A 21,781-nucleotide genomic window follows, 5' to 3' on the forward strand; every position below is an offset into this window, starting at 1 on the left:
GTGTGGGATCTTCAGGTGAGGCCGAAGGGAGAGTCAACCCTCAGGATAAGGTGATAGAGGGACAAGTTGGGCCAGGAGTTGAGGCTTTTGTTAAAGGATCTTCTAGAACCGAGGGTTCCACCCCTACGGATAGCTCTAGTGAGGAGGAGTTGACATTAGAGATTGATGCCTGAGGTAGAATTTTGCTGGGTTTCGGGGATGCTGCTGTTGGTATAGATCAACAGGGGCCGAGCATGACTCAAGGGGAGATCGATGCTCTAAGGCGGAATTGGAAGATCTCCGATCATGTGGAATTGTAGCCCATAGAGGAAGACGAGTGGACTAGTCATCCCCATACTGGTTGGACCTTGTTTTATCTGTACTAGATCGGTTGTGGTTTATGCTTTCCCATTTCTCGGCTGCTATAATACTTGCTTTACTATTTGAACATAACCATCGGGCAGTTAACCCCCAATGCGCTCCAGTAGGGTTCTGACAGACGTGATACTACTGTGGAAAATGTGTGGCCTTAACTGTCCTACATACCACGAGTTTAATGCCATTTACAGGCTTCAGTATTGGAAGAAATATATGCGGTGTGTTACTTGGAAGCCTCAGAAATATGGGTCCCTTGTTGAGGATCTCATTACCAATATCAGCCCTTCATGGGTGAAGAAACCATGCTTTGTTAGTGGGCACTGAAAGCGGCCGAATCAGGGTTGGAGCCTTCTCGGTTTCAACCTATTAGTGAGTATTATGATCCCAGTTATTTTTAGGGAATTTTATGTGTCAAGTGTGCTAATTGTGTTCTTGATATAGGGGAATCCTTTAGTGAACTTAAGAGGAAGCACCTGCTTAGGGTGATTTGTAAATTCCCTGTCGGCAAGAAGGGTGTATAAGTTGTGCAGGTTACAATTATATGCTAGATGGAAGTTGGCGAGGGTTCCTGGTGAGGATTCATTGTTGCTCTTTTGCACTTGTGTCATTGCTGCTATTGATCTGTTGTGTGTCTTACAGTGAATATGGCAGGTGAGGGTAGCATCACAAGCACTACATCATTCGCTAAAACCGCTACTAGTGTGATATTGGCCGAGTTGGAGCCCGAGCAGATGGCTTGCTAAGCTGATGTTGACCTCAGGACGCGTGAGGCTATTGACAGGGATCATGTCGTGGACTTCTCCATAGAGTTTCCCCTATATGGTGGTGTCCCCGATGGTGTTGCAGAGTTGCTTGGGCTTGACACTGGAGTTGAAGCTGAGAAGGGTGGTGCAAGGGGGTCGTGGAACGTCAGGGTGAGCAAGTCCCCCCAGTCACTGTTTCGAAACTGTAGCCGGCTCTTGTTGTTAGGGAGGGAGAGAGTGTTTCAGTGTTGGAGGTGCTTATGGTAGACTTGCCGATGCATACTGCTGGTGATGTGCGTGAAGAGGCACTTGGTAATAATGTGTCCAAGGAGGCGCCTCCAGATAATGTTCAAGCTGAGAACAACTCTGGTGAAAATGAGGTAGCGAGCCAACCTGGTCCCAATGTTAATGCTATAGTGGCTACTAATTTTGAGCGTACTTTTGGTCGGGCTCACCAGGTTATTGCTTCTAAATGTGTGGGCCCTGTGGCATAGTCTCTGACCCCCTCGGTGTCTGATGCCTAAGCCAATAGTACTGATCCTCCCAAGAAGAAGAGGAAGGGTAGTGGTGTTCATCTTGGGCATCCTGCCATGGGCTTGTCATTGAACCCTTGGCCTAAGAAGAAGGCTTGCCAGGCTGGCAATCAAGGGGGAAAATCCAAGTCCCACTCCAGTGGTGGATCCCGGCATTCTTGAGCCTAGGTTGCTAGCAATTTGACTCAGGAGCTAGGGGAAATTGGGGTTGGTGAGAGTTCTATGCCGTCCATGGTGGTTGATCTACGTTGTATTCACTGTGATGGTGGCCGCATTAACCTAGGTGATCCTATTGCTAATGTGGAGGACTCTCATGAGAGTTTGATGCTGGTGAGTAGTGTTTCATTTGTATTGTCTTGCTGGCTCCATGTTTATTTGTTATTGTTGTAACTGCCTCGGTTTTCCTCTTGTTTGTAGGCTACACACCTCATGTATGCCTCTATCGATGGTTTAATTCACTATCAAGCTTCAAAGATTACTCGCTTGGAGGCCACCCTAGAGGCGGAGAGGACGAGGGTTGACAGGATGCAACAGGTCCTTATTTTGAACTCAAGCAGTAGGAGGAGTTGCAACGAACCATTGTTGAGGGTGTTAAGAGGAGGCTCCAACTTGAGCGAGACCTGTTTATAGCTCAGGAGTCTAGGCATGAGTTGGATTGGGCCCTGGCCCAAGAGTGTGGTTCGAGGCAAGACGCCAAGGCTGCTTTGGAACATATGCGTTCGGAAAACTCTGCCCTGCAATTAAGTAATGAGCAATTGGAAGATGTTGTGTGATAGTACAGCGGGTTAAGAACTGAGCTTGATCAATTGGCCATTCAGCTCACCGAGTATGAGATCCGGGTTGAAGAGCGAGATGCGGACTTAGCTGCTTTGGCCCCTTCGGCTACTGAATTAGAGGCCGAGGTGAATTGACTCAGGACCTTTGAGCGCCAATCGCTCGAAAGGGGTGACAAGGTTGAGCATCTTAATGCAGAGTTGGCAAGAACGAGGGCGTAGTTGGAGGAATCAGAGAGAAGTAGGCAGATCTTGTTTGATAATTACATGGAGCTAAGAAAAGAGCGTGATTTAAGCAGTAACACTATACTTTATGCTAGGAGGGAGGGCACTGATCAGTGGGTGAGTACATATGAGCGATCGCCGACCTTCTCCACGAAGATGAAGCAAGCGTATGACCAGGGGTGCACACATTGGACCAAGATGGCCATCGCGAGGGGCTGGGTGGATAATAAGAAGATGACTCGGGATCTACAAGCTAATCGAGCTGTCGAGAGCGAGGCCAAAGTGGTACACAGGAAGCTGCGGGTCCTGAAGATGTACACAGATTGATGAATCCACCCCCACCCATTACTATTGCTCAGCCAGTCGAGGAGCCCAGGGATGAGGGGTTTCAAGAGCCTGCTGTCGAGGTTGAGCCAAGCAATCCTGAGGGGTCTGGTCCTAGCGTCTGGTCCTAGCGCCGAGCAGTGAGAGATGCTCTGTTAGATTTATTTAAGAATTTATGTTTTGCTTTTCCCGTTTTCTCTTTTGTGATGTAAAGGATATTTGGGGATTTTGGCACTTTCTGCTAAGTTTTGTTTTGTGATGTGACTTGGTGATGTGGATGTTGTTTGAAATGGTCTACCCTTAATTTTGGAGATTTGGAAAGTCATAGCTTTATCCTCGTAACTACTATCATTTTATCTCTTTTACTGTTGCGCTTTTATTGCACTTTTAATATTTTTGAATCTTGGTAAAAGCATGCGCTTTTCTGGCAATAAATGTCGCTTTACTCGAGCCAATGGGTGACGATCTGGGCAGTGGGGTTTGCCTTATAAATAGAAGCATTAGGGGTGAGGGGAGAGCACGACAAACATAAGAATGTGTGCGTCTATGTTTTTCCTCCTTGTGTTCCTTTTGCTTCTGAAATCTAGGTTTTTAAAGATAGGCATTTGAGTCTGGTGGTGAAATCTCAAACTTGGATCGAGTCTAGTGACAAAATCTCGGGCACACTCATCCTCAGTAACCCACTAGAGTTAGGCCCATAACACTTGTGGGTTAACGTTCTTGAGCTGCTACTGCAAGAGATGGAGCTGAAGAGGGCCCGATTGCGAACATGGTCCCCAGTGCTGCCGCAATGGCTGGGCTGATGTTGGTGGTTACAACGGAGGCGGTGGTGCACGTTATTGTCATTATGGGTGATGTGTGTGTCTTTGTCCTTTGTGATGGTGTTAAGGCAGAGTGGTACCAACCTTCCTGTGCTTCGGTGTTCTAACGTTGGCTGTCGGGTTGAATCTTCTCGAGTTCAGATGGCGGCGTGCTCTTTTGTGCCTCGGGATTGGCCTGGTGTGGTGTGTGTTATTCGACCTTAGCGTCTGGATTGCCAAAGATGGTTCGATGCCTCAGGATTGATTGTGTCAAATGTAGTTTATTATAATAGGGTTTTACCCTTTAATTAGGGTATTTCATCTCCAATTGTACAAAAAGAAAGTAAAATGAGAATTTGTGATTTTGTAAGATTTGGCTGTTTTGTACGTCTACGTTTAGCATGTATGTTTAAGCGCTGTTATAACGTCTGCTTGTCAGTAGGGGCTCGTTGCTAAGCTTTTGCTGTGACGTCGAGTTGGTATAGGTTGGCTATGTTAGCTAGGTCATATTGAATCCACACAAGGCCAATGATGGTTATAGATAAACTATTTTCTTGCCAATCATGAGGTGTGGCTCATCTGCTAGTTTGGCTTGATTAAGGCTGTGTTAGTATTGTTCGCATGTGTTAAGTATGCGTCGCGGTGCATGCCATATTAGTTTAGTGATTTTAGTTATTGTAAAGCCAAAGTAGGTTGTCAACCGAGTAGCGTTTGTGGCTATCGGTGTGTGGCACTTGTTGGTAAGGTTGTAAGCCTTGTCAACAGAGTGCCAATTGTTTAAAATTGAGTCGAGTGTGGCTGTGATGTGTAATGAAATGTTGTTTGGTAGTAATCATGTATGTAGTACTAGAGGAAATTCCATTAGTAGCTTCAGAAGACAAAGAAAGTACATAGCAAATTAAAATTGAAAAGGTGAAATGACATGTCGATATGGGCTTCCTGAGGCTGACTGTTAGGAGAGTGGCGAGTCCAGAGAGTGCTATATGGGTGTTCACTTGGGGAAGTAACGAAAGTGTTGTGCATTCCATGAGTGGCCTAGTCTGTTGCCATCAGTGCCCCTGAGATAGAATGTGGCTAGGCCGACGACCTCTACCATCTCATATGGGCCCTCCTATGTGGGGTTCAACCCAGTTGGTGGAGGCATGACTTCCTTAGTGACCCAGTCTCCTACCTTCTAGGGTCTTGGTATGACTCGTGCGTTATATTGGCGAGCTACACGCATCGTGTTGTTGATGTTACGGAGGTAGGTGCGCTCTCGGTACTCTTCAAGGAGATCATTGTTCAACTTTAAGCCTTCATTGTTTGTGCTTCGGTCGAAGCATGGTCTGTATTTTTTTTTTTTTGTTGGTTACAGGTTGGTATGTATACTTTGAATTAGAAAAGGACCTCAATAGTATCCAGCATATTCCTGTGTTTTATATTGCACCTTTCGCTAGGCTCTTTGAATACTCCAACAAAAGGAAAAAAAAAGAAGTTATTCCTCTAGGCCTTTCTGTTTCTTACATTGTTGCTTGAATTATGTGAGTTTTAATCAGTTTTTTTTCTTTCTTTAATTGGATGAATTTTGATCAGTTTGATGTTTGTTTTCTCTGTTATCCCGTGGGACGTTGTTTTTTTTTTTTTGGTCTGGTTTCTGTTGTTACAAGGATGGCCCAATGTCAAAGAAAACAATCTAACTCCAATATGTTGAAACCACCACAGGTGGTTGAGTTGGTAAGAACCTCCAGGTGTGGAATCCCTACACCCGAGTTCGAATCCCGCCGACGACTCAGTCGCTTGGCACCTCCTATTCCACTGGGATTAGCACGTTGGTGCCGAAGGCCATGCAATATGGGGACTCATCGTTAGCCTCTGTAGGGGTTGTTTTGATTGCCTAGAGGACCTCAGGCAGTTTTAAGGCCCACATGCCCTTGGTTTCATCCAATCTCTTCTTGAGATTTTGCTTTATTATCTGGTTGATTGCCTCTACTTGACCATTTGTCTATGAGTGGGCTAGGGAGACGTAGAGGATCTTGGTTCTATATTTGCCAACAAACGTCATGAGTTGGTCGTTGTTGAATTGGGCTCCATTGTCTATGATTATGGTTTCTGGGATGCCGAAGCTTGTGAAGATGTTCCTCCAGAGGAAGCTAATTACCTTAGCCACTGTGATTGTTGCCAATGCCTCTGCCTCGACCCACTTCGAGTTGTAGTCCATTGCTACAATGGCAAATTTCAGTTGGCCTAGTGCTGTTGGAAATTTACCGATGAAATCGAGGCCCCATTGACAGAAGACCCATGGAGCTATGATAATGGACAATAGTACAAAGGGTGCCAGAGGGGAGTTTGCGAACTGGTGGCATTTCAAGTAGGATTGTGCAATATGCTTGGTGTCCTTCACAAGTGTGGGCCAATAGTATCTTGTTCGCAAAGCCTTGTATGCTAGGTTTCTGGTGCCCGAGTGGTTTCCACATACGCCCCCATGCAGGGACTGTAGAACTCTCTTGCCTTCTTCCTCAGTAATGCACTTCAAATTAGGGAAAGACTGTCTATTCCTGTACAATTTGCCATCTCTTAGCGTGTATAATGTGGCTCGTCTCTTGAGCCTTGTGGCTGCTACCTTGTTCGTAGGCAGTGTGCCCTTTTATTGATGCGGTGTCACTGGTGTCGCCATCTATAGGAATGGATGACTGTGTGGGCTACCATTTCCGAACTCATGTACCTACCAACCATGAATAAAGGTCAGAGGGAAGACAAGGCTAACCAGTCTTCAACTCTCCGATGCTTAAGTCAGATACATGTAAGAATGTAAACAATTTAGGAGTAAGTGCAAAATGGTAGGTTACCTTGAATGAGAGGAGATGCATGTATTTATAGTATAGGTTAGGGCTGGTCACCATTTCCTTTTCCCATGTGGGACTAGATGTGGCTACCAAAGTTGGTAAAGTGAGGCTAGCATGTGTGTTGGGCCCTTGGCCCACCTTGTAGAGTAAGGACTCAAGCCTCTTTTAGTGGCCATTTAGCCGTATATTTCCGGTGTTTGCACTCTTTGCCCATGTAGCATCAACAAGTCCCCCAAGTCCCCCGTCAAGATTCCTCTTCGGTGGGGACTTTATTTACTGGAAAACATCAGGAGTGTACGGCGAAATGGCCACAGGGGAGCTTTCTTCCGTAAGGCCTACCGCTTGACTCCCAGTCCCCCAAGTCCCCAGGCAAGAAGAATTGAAGACCGGAACCTGCTAGGCATGACATCAAATTGGGGTGATTTTCTCGTTCTCACGCCTGAAGGTAGCAATACTAGTGTGTTTGTATGCCATAGGCGAGTGGAGATGGCGTATATGAGTTGCATGTGTGAGTACGCATTGTATTTTGGTTACATGAAATGAAACAGGAGAGGTTACTTATTTTGTTTATTCGTCGGGAGTATTCTCATCCTCTATTAATGAAGTTAGGAAAGTGAAAAGATAAAATATAATTGGTAACCCCGTTCATTTCAAACTGCTGATGGCAGGAACAAAATACAATTGGGTGCTCAAAGGAGTAACAAGGAAATGAAATAAGGAGAAACTAGATAGTTTGTCCTGGTGTGTTGCTCCCATGTGACCTTTGATTGGTGCCAATGTGTATATATACCTTAGGCGTATGTGGCCCCCGAGTAGTATCAGCCACGTGCTCCAACCAATTGAGCTATTCCAGTTTGTTAATTTGTTCAAATGTTGCATGTATTTTATGCTTGACATGACACTATGGAAGGATTACCGTTTTGGCGTGCACCAGAAGTGTTTATTTTACTCCATCGGTATGCCTAAAGACTTAGCGGGTTATTATATATTTGAGTAGTCCTCCCGTGTCATGAAAAATGCAGGTAACACAATACAAGTAGAATCCCAAGGGAAGAGTAGGTGGTTGTGTACAACCAAAGTAAAACGATTGGAAGCTAATTTACAAGAGATGTCCCGGCGAGAGCATGTGGTACTCATAGAAGTGAGGACCCGGAGGGATTGCATAATAAGGCTGTTAGTGAAGCAAAAGAAATTGCCATAGGCAAGTGATTCTGGTAGGATCTTGTGGTGAATAAAATGTCGAAAATACCCTATATGTGGTTGCATCTAGAGTGCCACTAGATTACCTACGTACCCTTGGTGGGATCAAACCAATCGTAGTTCTGTAATTTGTAGGAGTTATGATTTTTCTGATTTTATCCCCTAAGGTGGCTGAGGCATGGCCCATGACATTTAGATGTGCCGCTGAGGCCTGAGTGTATATCTTAAAGGGTGTCGGTGAGGAATGAGCGTGAAGCTCAGCAGGTGCCACTAAGGTACTAGCATGAAGCTTTAAGAGTGTTGGTGAGGCATAGTGAGTATGCCGCTGAGGGGTGGAATAAATATTAAATGTTAAAGTAAACATGTAAATATTGTTGGTGCATGGCGAGTTTGCCGCTGCGGCACGAGCGTAAAGGTCAAAAGTGCCGGTAAAGCATGAGCATTAAGCTCGATAGTTGTCATTGAGGCATAAGTTAAAATCTCGAAGAGTGTCGCTAAGGCATGAGCGTGAAGTTCGAAGAGTGTCACTAAGGCAACAGCATATAGCATGGTATGTCGTTGAGGCATGGAGAGTATGTTGCTGAGATATAGAGAGATTGTCGCTGAAGCATCCACTAAGACATGGTAAGTGTATGTCGCTAAGGCATATGCTGAGTGTATGCCACTAAGGCATTGCTAATGTATGCCGCTAAGGCATGGTGGGTATATGCTTAGTATATGCCACTAAGGCATGGTGAGTGTATGCCGCGAAGGCATGTCTAGTGTATGCTGCGAAGCCATGGCTAGTGTATGCCTTAGTGTGTGCCACTGGGGCATGATGAGTATATGTCACTAAGGCATGGCGAATATATGCAATTAAGGTATGGTGAGTATATGTCTGAATATGTGTCGTTGAGGCATGGCGATGTGGAACTCGAAGGGTGCCGCTAAGGCATGAGCGTTAGCTCAAAAGTGTGTCACTAAGGCATGAGATCGTTTGTTTTCCATGAAGGGTTTTGCCCTTGGCATGATCTTGAGGGCAGTACGGTACCTGTGCCAAGAAGTGCTGCTACACAACCCAAGGTGCCCGTGCCCATATTGCTATGTGTCGGGGAGTGTTTATGTACTCACATCGGTTGGCTTATGAATACCGTGTGTCGGGGAGTGCTTATGTACTCTCCTCGGTAGGCCTCAGAAATGTCGTGTGCAGGGGAGTGTTTATGTACTTGCCTCGGTTGGCTTATGAAAAAGTGTGTCTTTTAGTGTCGGGAAGTCTCCAGGTACTCACCACGACTAGCTTATAGATTGTGCCGTTATGCCAGGGAGTGTTTATGTACTCGTCTTGGCTGGCTTTTAGAATGTGTGCCTTTAGGGCTGGGGAGTACTGTTTAGGTACTCGCCTCGACTGGCTTGTAGATGAAGTGTGCTGTTATGCCGGGAGTGACTATGCACATACCGCAACTGGCTTATGAATAGTGTCGTTATGCCTGAGAGTGTTTATGTACTCGCCTCGACTGGATTTTGAATAAGTGTGTCGTTTAGTGTCGGAGAGTCTGGCTTATGAATAAGTGTGTCGTTTAGTGTTGGAGAATCTCCAGGTACTTACCATGATTGGCTTTATAAATGCCGCTAAGGCATGAAGAGTGTCTTGAGCCTAGGGATCGGAGAATGCCACTAAGGCATGGAGAGTGCCTCTGAGCAGAGAGCTCAAAAAATGTCGTTAAGGCATGGAGAGTGCCGCTGTGCATAGAGCTCGGAGAACGCTGCTAAGGCAAGGAGGGAGCCGCTAAGGCATGAAGAGTATATGCCACTAAAACGTGGCAAGTGTATCACTGAAGTATAGCGGGTATGCCCCTAGAGCATGGCAAGTGTGCTGCTGAAGCATGGAGAATATACTACTGAAGCATAGATAAGATGTCGCTGAAACACAGATAAGATACTGTTGAAGATAGATAAGATGCACTGAAGCATAGGTAAGATACTGTCGAAGCCTGGATATGATGCTATTGAAGATATATAATTGAAGCGTAGATAAGATATCGTTGAGGCATAGATAAGATGCTGTTGTAGTATAGATAAGATACCACTGATGTGTAGATAATATACTGCTAAACCATGGATGGGATACTACTGAAGTATAGAAGCATAGATCAGATACTTAGGAAACACAGAGAAGATATGTTCATCGATGGTGCAGCTTTTGACTAGCATATCGTCCATGTAGACTTCTATTTTTCTTCCAATGTGGGCAGCGAACATGGTATTTACCATTCTCTTATATGTGGGTCCTGCATTTTTCAAATCGAAAGACATTACCTTGTAGCAATACAGCCCTTTGTCTGTGGTGAATTTGTTTGTGTTCCATGTCTACTGGGTGCATCTGTATTTGGTTATACCCAGAGAATGCGTCCATGAAGCTGAGGAGTTTGTGTCTAGCCATAGAGTCTACCAATTGGTCGATCCTCAGTAGTGGGAAGATGTCCTTTAGGCAGGCCTTGTTAAGGTTTGTATAGTCTACACACATGCGCCATTTTTCGTTGGCCTTCTTGAGCATCACAACATTGGGAGCCATATGGGGTATGACACCTCATGTATGAATTTTATGTCCTGGAGTTTTTTCACCTCGGCATGTATAGCCTTGTATTGTAAAGGCCCTGCGCTTTTGTCACACTGGCTTTGCCAACTTGGAGATGCTAAGTTGGTGTGTGATCACCGAGGGTGATATGCCGGGCATGTCAGCGTAAGACCAAGCACATACGTGCTGCCTTGACTACAAGAACTGAGTTAGCACCTTCCGGAACTCGGGGTTTGTTTTGGAGCCAATTCGAACTTTCCTATCAGGGTTGGTATCGGAGATGCATATTTCGATGATGTCCTTTGCCGAGTCCGGTCTGGGATATTTCAACTTTCTTTTCCCCTCTTTCCTTTTGCTCATTGTATCATGATCAAGATGGGGCTCAACTAGGTCTTCCCTGAGATCATTTGGTTTGTCCGAGGGCGAGGGTGAATCTGTGGTCGAGAGAATCTCGGTTTCGGCCCTACCCCTGGCTACCTTTATTGAGTTGCACTGTTGTGCAGTTTCTCTGTCACCTCGTATTGTGAGTATTCCCCTTGGGGTTGGTACTTTCATCATTAACATGTGACTTGCCACGAAGCACTGAAGTTTCCACACTCAGCCGAGTATAACATTGTATGATTAAGGGTAGTCCACTATGATGAAGTGGGTGGTCATGGTGGCCACCATAGGGCCGTCCCCTAAGGTGATTCTGAGATCGTCAGAGCCCAAGGGCTGCGTGATGTCTCTTGAGAAACTTATTAGTGGTTCATGGTTGGGGTGGAGTTTCTTTGAGTTGCACTTCATGCTGTTATAGCAGTTGGCAAACATTAATTACGCTGACAGCTACCCTTGAGCCCACAAGTATCATGTGGCATCTATAATGGTCAATGATCATAGTGATGAGGAAAGGGTCGTTGTGGTGGCTACAAATGGTGTCTTCCATCCTGTGGAAGCTAACCAAATTCCAATCTACTTAAGGGGTATTACAATTGTACTAGATGCCCATAGCCTCTTATAGAGTGCAACGGCACTTTGCCTATCGACGGGACTCGGTGCATGGTGCCCTGCCATGTATAGTCGTGATTTGGCCATAAACTTCAATAGCGTTCGCCCCTGTGGCTGGAGTTTTGTATTGTATGAGTTGGCCTTTTTGGATGAGGTGCTCAATGGCAATCTTTAATGCATAGCAAACGTCCATGGTATGTCACGGCTCTTCATGATAGTCGTAATATCTTCCATAATCTCGAGCCTTCTACCTTAATGACTTGCGTTTCGGGGGTGGTGGGATAATATCCTTGTGCTGGCGCTAGTTTTCCTCGTATGAGGTGGTCAGGGTGGTGAAAACTTAGTTCCTGGGGATCTACTCCCTGTGGTATAGGGCGTCACGGTGGCTGTGGCTTCACAAGGCCTGATACTTCGGTTTCTCGCGACTCTTGCCAAATTTCTTATCCCTTGAGTCACTGTAGTTCTTATCCTTTGCCTAGTTATTCCTTTGACTCTGGGGTTTGTCCCGAGTCCAATCCTTCCCCTGTGTTGTCCATCGTTTCCTCGCTCTGTCGACTGTGGAGGAAGGGTCATGAGTAACTGAAGCCTAGCACCGAGGTCACTATTGCCAAATGTTTCGTATTGTGCTTTAGTCTATGTTGTTGCATAGTCGATCAAATCTTCGTAGGAGTATGGGGGATGCTGGGTAATTTGGAACAAGAAATGGCCCAGTCTCAGCACCTATCTGAATGCTATTTCTGCCATGGATCTGTCAAGGTCGTGGCATAAGGAGATTGCCTGCAGCCACTTCGTCACAAAGTCCCTGAGGCTCTCATTCTCCTTTTGTTTTATTTTTAAAAGTTGGCTTGTCAAACTGTACCTGACAGGACCCACCCCGAATTCCACCCTGGAATCCGAAGTGGCCCTGCGGGACCCACCTTTAAAGGAGATTTACCAAAAATTTCGGCATAACCTCCCTTAAAAATGGTTAACCCAAAAACCTGTGGAAAAACCAAAATTCACTTCTAATCATCCAACCACGACTCCTGGAGCCACCCTGCTCCCAAATTCAAACAATCATCCCAAAGCTAATATCATCGTACATAATCTCCAAAGGGTATAAGTTACTACAATCACCAAAGTTAGGTCATAGGCCTCAAATATAATACATATAAGTTGGGTCACACATCCCTTAGTAATCAGAGCATTCTAGGAATATAAATAGACAAGGAATATAGTAGGTTAACCAGGTAACCTATAGAAGGTGATGGCGGAAGCAGGTGCGGTCACTATGGCTCACACTCGTACACCGAGCAACAACACTGCAATCTGGGCATTTGAAACCGAAGGGCCCAGGGAAAAGTATATAAAAACGTTAGCGTGAGTGGACAAAAATAAATAATTGAAAGAAAAAGGGTTTTATACTTTTCCACATTTATCTCAATAAAACTCCCGATGCATGCAATAAGAAAAAAAAGACCGACTAGCCCCGCTAGTCAAGAACAACAACAAAAGAACATGGGGAAAATGGGTTCACCATACGGGAATGGAGCCCCTCAGGCTCAACCTACCCTCGACTGCCACTCACACATAGATTGTGCGAGGAGGAGAACTAATAACCTCAACTTCCATTCACACATAGATTGTGTGAGGAGGAGAATATCACCTCGACTACCACCCACGTGAGGAGGAGAAAGCTACCTCACTGCCACTCACAAACACAAAGTAAGTGAGGAGGAGACCTATTCACATGACCCGCATATGGTGAGGAAGGAGATCGTCCAAAGCCAGTAAATCTGTATAATTTCCCCACTTATCTCACGAAATAAGAATCCAAGTGTATAAAGACGTGACCCCGCACGCCAAGATCATCTCAAGTTCCAATATAAGTAGGGTATAAAGAAGTATAAAGTTTTGCTTCCTCGAATTCTTATTTCGTAAATCTCTTAAAAAGCTCCAAGAGCTGAATATAAATATAAAATCAATAGTATAAATTTCCGAATCCGCATAAAACAAAATCCTCAAATCGAGCATAACGAATCTTAATTCAAAAGTTCAAACCAATAAAACATTCAATAATCCAAACCAAAATAAAATGCTCGATAAATAGTTGTTAAATCAATAACTTAAAACTTGCGGAATTTAATTTGCATGCATCAATTAAAATCAAAGGTCCACTCACAATAAGCGGTCAATCCTGACGTCGCTCGTGATTCTCCTCGTATGGAGACTCCTCTCGTCCTGTACGAATAACAATCATAAATATATATATAATCCACAGGACGGAATTTTAAATTTCACGATACTTATAATTGGAAATTCATAACATCCCTCTTCCTAAAATCCGACTCCTCAACTCTCTACAACATCCATCCTTAATGCTCCAACATTAAACTGTCATTGATGCAATACCTAGAGTGAATTCGAAAGGAATTCGGCGATCGAATTCACGATAATCAATAATTAATCATTTAAACTCAATTTGTAAATCCTCCAATTTCCACCAAACTTCATGCATTACGTTCTACAATCATTATAGGGTATATAGGATTAAAACGACAATTAAAACACAAGTCTACGCGCCACCACACGCTACCTACAGTGGCGGCGCGTGGGGACCACGCGCAGGCGGCGAACTCCTCCGATGACCACCAAATTCCGGCAACAACATCATCTCAACAGACCCAATCAACTTCTCAACTACAACATTGATCAATTTTACCTCTAAGTGGCCGAATCGAACCGGTGAAAATTTTCCAGAAAAGCTCAAGAACCCTAGAATCGGGTTCGATCGATTCCACCTCTACACGGCAAATTGAGAAGCAAGACCTTAGGCAAAATGATCTCCTGCAAAAACCGAACCTTCGATGTGAATATGGTGGCCGGAGGTGGCCGGAATGGCCGGAAATCGGCAAAATCCCCAAAACTGCAACCTTACCTTCCCGGCGTGAAATCGAGCTTTTCCGGCCAAAACTCCCCAAACCCAGGTCACTGGTATCACGAGCGGGTTGAGGCGCCCCTGTGGTGACCGGTTGCACGCCGGATGGTGGCCGGAAAGTGGGGAACCGGAGGGAGGAAGAAAAAACCCGAAGGAGAAAGGGGGAGAGTCGGGGGAGAGGAGAGAGAAAGAGGGGTGGGTTTCCGGATTTGGAAACCTACCCGGGTAACTTTCCCAATATATCCTAATTTTTACCATGAACAGTAAATTTCGTAATTCACTCATAACTTTTGCATACGAGCTCCGATTTTTATGTACCACATATGCACGCACTCGGTTTAACGTCCTCTACAACTTTCATGAAGGAAATTTTCTCAAATTATTAACTCACAAAAAGTCAATTTTTAACCACCCCCTAAACGTTAAAATTATAACCGCGAACGGTAACCATAAGGAACTCCATGCAATTGAATAACAAGGGTATATCAGATATGGGGTGTAACAGTACCTGCTTGTCCGCAGTATGAATCTCTTGACGAATTTGTCTTATAATTCCTTGAAACTGTCGATCGAGTTTGGTGGCAGATTAAGGAACCAGCGGAGAGCCTCGTTGATCAATGTTTCCTCAAAAGCATGGCACGTTATAGCATCAGTGTAATTGGTGTCGTGCAAGATGGATTGGAAGACCTCAAGGTGGTTATAGGTGTTAACGTTAGAACCAAAGGCTCTAGTTAACGTTAGAGAGAGACAGAGAGACAGAGACAGAGACAGAGAGAGAGACAGAGACAGAGACAAGAAATATAATGATTCATCTCCCACTTTGGGGGAGACTACATCCACTTGAAGCTTTACTATGTGTTTGGCCTTGTGGCCCAACAAGATTACAAGAGTTGTAATGAAGTGGATTTTAAGTGGGAGGAGAGGTCCCTTTTATAAGAAAGGGAGCCACTCTCCTTTACATGTTTTCCAATGTGGGATGCAAAACAGCTACTCTAGTCTAGAAAGTGAAGACAACTCGGCAAGGCTAGGAAGGTGGCTTTATGGTGAGGTCTCAACCGCTTCCGACTATCATGGCATAGCTTGGACATCGGGCTATAAGATACATATAGCGGTTGGGTCCCACTAAGAGGTGTTACTTATGCTTGGTAATGTAGCAAATCCTTCATACTATTGGAGGTATGTATAAGTCCCCGGATTCCCCAAGTAAGATGAGCTTCTTAGTTGGGGAGTTATAAACATGATGTCATCAAGCATAAGTGACGTCCGGGCGGCGCCGAGCCCCTACAAGTCCCCGAACTCCTTAAGCAAGAATGACTCTTCAACCTGTAAAACAAATATAGGAACATGCGCACATAGAATGTTTGTTGTATTGAGCAACGTATGTGAGTTGCATTGATATGCATTGGCGTATACGAATGTATGAGGTGCATGATGCGTATTGATGTATATATGTGAATGGCGTCGAGTATGATCGATTATGACGTATAAACTTGAGAATGCATATGGTTGTGTGAACATATCAAGAATAAGCATATGAATTTCATATGATGCATGCGTGATGCTCGCAAGAGAACGAACGAGGTTGAGTTGATGAGATTACACTCGTGCGGTGTAAGTTGCATGAGTGCCATGAAGGCAAGCGTTTGTAACTCATGAACAATGAATACCTGAATGCTTGTGTTTGTTTGGTTTTTACTCGTATTAATGGAACCGTACCTGAAAGGAATTCGATTGTTGCAAATGACAAATGGTAAAAGAATTCAATGTTCCATTATGTTGTGGAGGCGTGAGTGTAAAGCTCGAGAATGCCAGAAGGCAAGAGCATGAAAGCTCGGCGGTGCCGTAAAGGTGTGAACATGAAGCACGGGGGTGCCAGGAAGGAGTGAGCGTGAAGCTTGGGAGTGCCGGGAAGGAGTGAGCGTGAAACTGGGGGGTGCCAGGAAGGGGTGAGTGTGAAGCTCGGGGGTGCTGGGAAGACATGAGCTAGAAGCTTGAGGGTGCTGCGAAGGCGTGAGCGAGAAGCTCGAGGGTGCTGCGAAGGCGTGAGCGAGAAGCTCGAGGTTGCTACGAAGGTGTGAGCGGGAAGCTCGAGGTTGCCGCGAAGGCGTGAGCGGGAAACTCGGGGGTACCGGGAAGGCGTGAGCAGGAAACTCGGGGGTGTCGTGAAAGAGTGAGAGGGGAGCTCGGGGGTATCGTGAAGGCGTGAGCGGGGAGCTCGGGGGTACCAGGTGCGAAGAACCCCGGAGGTTACTGCAATAAGCAGAAATATCACTCACCGGCCTAAACCTCGAGCAAACACTCGAACGTGAAAGCAAGGGATCACCCAACGAATGGACGAGCCCGAGGAGGGAGGAGAGAAGGCGGCAAGTGATGCGCACATATTATCCTATATTTCTATGCCTCTTAATCTTAATTTTTATGTTTAATTCTCTTTATTTATGATTCATTTACATATTTTAGTGTTTTTGTAGGTTTTGTTCCATAGAAAGAAGAAAAGAAGCCAAAATGAGCTAAGTAGGATTGAAAGGCAATGTGCAATCTGAGACTGGGAATCCGCCTGTGCAGAACATCCAACTTTTCCGAATTACTGGGAGTTACTCAGATCCAATCAGACAATGACCCTTATATCCATGGAAAGCTACGGATGTCTACTTTCTGTAGAATTTTATGAATCTTGATTTCGATTCTTTTGGAGAAAGTTATGATTATTTGAGTGAAGATAGGTCGGACATAAAATCTGCTCGGGAATTTACAACCATTCGTGGAGAACTCAAGTTTCGTGGCACAAGATCGTCAATCCTAATGTTTCAAGGAAGTTAATTCAGATGAGGATTGAATGATGAACTTATTCTTACTTCTATAAGAGATATTTCAAGGTTTTCCCATTCCAAATGAAGAAAAGAATCTAAACCTAAGTTTTACAAGGAAACATGAAGCTAAAGATGAGCAGAAATCTTCCCTATATGAGGGAGCACAAATTTACATGAAAGAGGGAGTCTTGGGAGCACAATGTAGATGCCTAAGGAGCAGAGACGACCCATCCATCTTCCCCATCGATCTTTTCCCTTCCATTCTTTTTATGTTTTTTCTATGTTTTATTTAGTTATATTTTGCTAAACCTTTTCCTAGGGTTAAGATGATGCTCTATCATAATTGTTTATGTACTTTGATGTTATATTGATGGATTTATAGTTTCTTTATGATGAATTCTTAGCCACTATTTGAATTGATGCTTTATGTTTAAGTTCTTTGATCGATCACCTTAGGGCTTTGTATCTAGTAATTAGAAGATGAATTTGAGGCGTACTTGCAATATAATTCAAATTAGCTTCTTGTGATTAAGAGTTGTGAATTACATTATTGTCGTACCTCACTACTAGAATTATGCCATCAGACATCACCACTATTCAATCGGTCAGAATTGCACGCAGTGTAAAAAATACATCCTAACATCGGTTTATGAAATATCGATTTCTATTGTGATTATAAACATCGGTCGTTAAATTAACCGATATATAAAGTCTCGTTCAAAAATTTTGAAAAAACGCGGAGGGACTAACTTAAAAAGTTTGAGGGGCGCGGGGACCAAATTTTGATTCCCCCTAACACTTTCGTATTTTTTTCACTTTGTCTGAAACTATCGAACCCTAACCAATCACTTTGACTTCAGCGCCTCCTTCTCCTTCCTCTCCTGCTATCTTTCCACGGCCACCATTGCCTCTCCTTCATTAACGGCCTCCTCCCTCTTACCTCCGCCGGCAAGCGCTCCCTCTCTCTCTCTCTCTCAGAAGATTGAAAGTAGGGGAAGAATCCTTCTCTCAATCTCTCAGTCGAATAGGGAAAATCGATGGCTAGCTACTGCGAGGGTTGAGCGCAGAGATCTGTGGAAGAGCGATGCCCTCTCCTGCTCAGGTACTACATATTTTCACCGACGACGAATTTTCCTTGTACCACTGAAAGCTCGAAGAGGCCAACATCGTTCGTAGCTGTCGAATCGATTACTTAGAGAAAAGAGAGAGAGTGAACTACTGTTCAGTGTTGGAGGGAGGAAGGAAGGGTTTTCGATCCCGATCCCGATCCCGATCTCGATGTCGGCGATGAAGATCAATAGTTCAATTTTGTGCCCTTCAACTCCTTGTTGGATCTCCGAGAGGCCGTTCCTCACTGACCGCTTCCATCAGGTTCCTCCTCCTCATCTTCTCTTTACTCTTTATTTTAAGCTCCTCCTCCTTTACTTTCCATTTGAAATTTCCGTTCAGTTTGTGCAGAAAACCAAATGGACGTCGCGTTTCGCCACCAATACCAAGGATTCCCATACGTAAGTTTAATATCATTTCTCCTTATATCACTTTTGTCTCTTCTTCATATCTTCTTCTTCTTCTTGTTTGTCACCTCTTCCTTTTGGAATTTGCAGTGTGGGATTCCAAGATTCCATTGGCTGTTACAATGCTGCTGTTCAGGTGAGATAGAAGATGAACCTAAAATTTCAATTTCTGAATTTTCAAGTTTCAGTGCTTATGATGATGATGATGATGATGAACTAGGAACTGGTGGAGGTTTCAGAGGCTTATGTTTAAGCACAAGTTGTACCAGCTAAGGGAAGAGAGGGATATGAAGCCTGAGACTTTTGCTAGCCTCGTCTCAGCTATTATCTATTATCTAGGAGAAAAGGTTCGTAATTTGGTTCAATTTGATGGTTGTTATGTATATGCTTGAGCAATTTGATTGGTATTGTGTGTCTTAGCTTAGTGAGGAAAAACTAGGGTTTTTACAGTCATGAATGTTAATGGCATATGAATCCCAATTTTGTTTTTCGTTTTTGTGATTTGGGTTTGGTCCATACTTCATTCAGCCTGTGATTGCTGGATTGGGAGATGAAGACAAGCCATTCATCTGTACTATGGATTCAATGTACTTAAGCCATTCATATATGAAAAAATAAGCACTTAGATGTTGGTTTAACAAGTCATAATTTATATGTGCTTGAGTTTCTGATTCAAGTTCTGTTTCTTTCCCTCGTGCTACTTCATACGAGGTGGTTTTACCTGTAATTTTCTAAGTCTTGTTGTCTACCCTGATGTTTTGTAGGCCTAAAAATACAGCTAGGTTGCCAAATGTTCCTTGTATTTGTTATTGACGCTTCTGGTTCCATTTATTGATGCTTCTGTATTTATTGAAGAAGCAAAATTGTGGTTTATATACTCAGTTGATGTATCTTCTTTGGGAAGTAAAAAGCTCTCTCTCTCTCTCTCTTCTTTTTTCAATTGCTACTTCAAACTAATGTGGCTCTTTGAAATATCCAGGCTAAGGCCATGGCTGGTGATACTGCTGTAAGGTCATTGCTAGAAAAGATGGCTGAATGTGCTAGCAATGCGTACCTGGGTATATTAGAGAGGTACTCTTCTAGAATGTATACTATTCTTTGTTTGTGGGAATTGCAACTTCCTCCGGCAGTGTCTTATACATGCCGTCCTATCTAACATCTCTAGTTAAATGTGATTGCCTAACTACATAAGCTTAAAATGCTCCCATAAGTTAAGTTCTTTCTTTGTTGTTCTGGTACTATATTGGAACAAGCATTAGACAAACTGCAGTTCATTTTGCACCATGACTGTTTTTATTTCTCTTCTTTATTTATTTATTCATCTTTTTGTTGTTGTTGTTGGGTGTTTTGTTTTTTTTTTGGGGGGTGGGGGGTGTTGGGATGAGATTTTGCATAGAGGCTCTGGGCAATTGTGCTACAGGAAGACATGTTTCAGACCCAAATTAGATCTGTGCAGAGTATTGTGTTTGTGGGTGCATGCATCTTTTTTCTTGAGCATCATTTATTTCTCTTCTTTCTATATATCCAATCCTATAAGCTCTTGTGACTTGGATTTATCATTTTACTGTCTTTGAAGGATACTTTGTTTGATCTCAATGTTTGGAAATGAAACTTCTTATAGGTGGGTATATGAAGGAGTCATTGATGATCCTTACGGTGAATTTTTCATTGCTGAGAACAAATCTCTTCAAAAGGTATTGTCTACCCTTACAATTATAAATTTTGTAGTGCATATATATATATATATATATATATATAATTGAGCAGCTATATGAGTGCAATCCCATCAAAAGCCTTGTGCTTAATGTGTTACAGGAAAGCCTCAAGATTATGAAGCCAAGTATTGGAGGCAACGTTACAGCCTTAAGGATGGAAGTCCTAGCTTTCTTGCAAATATTGCTGGGACAATTTTAATCACTGGAAAATATCTAAATGTCATGAGAGAATGCGGGCAACATGTTCAAGTTCCACTATGGTTTATCCTATACATTTGTACAATATTATCTTCTTCTCGTTTTTTTTTTTTTGGTACAATCCTTCACCTCCCTTGTGGTGTCGTTAGTATCTATCAGTGACTAGATTGTATGAATAGGTCCCTGTATCTGAAAATTCGAAATTGATGAGCTTTGGATCAAATCATCGTTATATTGAGTGTATAAAATCTGCTTATGACTTTGCTAGCAGCGAGCTTTTAAATCTTATCAAAGAAAAAGTGAGGCTCAGTCTCATAAATACTTTTCTGTTTTTCTGTGCATATGTTATCATTCTTTTTGGTTCCTATATGAATAAATTCATGATTGATGATCTTCATAGCAATTCATTTATCTTGTTGTCTAATCTTACCTTTTCTTTTTTTTTTCCTTTTTTTGTCTGTATGTAGTATGATCTGATAGGGAAGCTACGATCTATAAAGCACTATCTTCTTCTTGATCAGGTATATATACTGCTGTATGACCAGTGAACTTGGAAGTAGATTAATGGGTATGCAATATGTTTTAGTATGAATATTTATGCTTCATCTGCCACTGAGATTGGAAAGCTTCAGTCATCTATATCAAGTTAGGTGCTAGGTCAGTGTCTACTTAATATTCCATGGGAATAAGCGAGCATGTGTATGTTTCTGTCACTATAAATCGTGGGTGGACATTTTGAACACTTGGGTATTAGCTCCGTCAAGCACTAGAATGCTTGACTTTTAGTTCTAGATCTCAGAGGCAGTACCTGGTTATTATAAAGGATTTTGTGATGTTTAATCTATTCTACCATGTGGTTATTAAGTGGAATGTTTTCCCTCAAGTTATTCATACAATGAAAATGTTATTCAAATCAATTAGATATCCCAAAGGCACGCTTCTACTGGATTGGATTAGTAGCTTTGATTGGATTTATTCTTCTGTTGAATTTCCTTTTCACCTTGGCACATATGTTGTTTTCCATGTTTGTATTACAATATACTCTCTTTTGCAGGCTTCTCTCGTGCAAAGTACGTTGGAAGATCTTCAAGAATTTTTTGACAATATGAAAACAATGTGAACTATCCATATGATTTCTTCAGTCTTGCAGCGCACCTAATTTTCACCTTTTGTGGTAGATGAAGTGACTGCAGCATAGAAATTGCTAGGCTAGACTTGTAGTAGGTTAATTGGGGTTTTATTTTGCCTATTTTGTGAATTGTCAAGGATAATGATTTTGGACAGAATACTCCAATATTCAAATTACTTT

General features: G+C 43.3%; 1 protein-coding gene across 4 annotated transcripts; it reads left to right on the top strand.

The window, feature by feature from the left end:
* The first annotated feature begins 17,847 nt into the window (after nt 1-17,847).
* LOC112200356 (gamma-tubulin complex component 2) lies at nt 17,848-21,777 on the top strand. Of its 4 annotated transcripts, none has more exons than XM_040519181.1 (9): nt 17,851-18,416; nt 18,495-18,553; nt 18,650-18,695; nt 18,799-18,906; nt 19,539-19,630; nt 20,181-20,253; nt 20,375-20,771; nt 20,940-20,993; nt 21,527-21,777. In XM_040519181.1, the coding sequence occupies exons 1-7, from the start codon at nt 18,324-18,326 to the stop codon at nt 20,471-20,473; spliced, it is 570 nt and encodes a 189-aa protein (XP_040375115.1). In that variant the 5' UTR covers nt 17,851-18,323; the 3' UTR covers nt 20,474-20,771; nt 20,940-20,993; nt 21,527-21,777. The 4 variants fall into 4 exon arrangements, with proteins under 4 accessions (XP_040375117.1, XP_040375115.1, XP_040375116.1 ...); XM_040519182.1 differs by having other exon boundaries at nt 20,375-20,551; XM_040519183.1 differs by having other exon boundaries at nt 17,848-18,416; nt 18,504-18,553; nt 20,375-20,993.
* The last annotated feature ends 4 nt before the right edge of the window (nt 21,778-21,781 follow it).

Source organism: Rosa chinensis, chromosome 4 (assembly GCF_002994745.2).
Source record: "Rosa chinensis cultivar Old Blush chromosome 4, RchiOBHm-V2, whole genome shotgun sequence".
NCBI classification, from domain to species: domain Eukaryota; kingdom Viridiplantae; phylum Streptophyta; class Magnoliopsida; order Rosales; family Rosaceae; genus Rosa; species Rosa chinensis.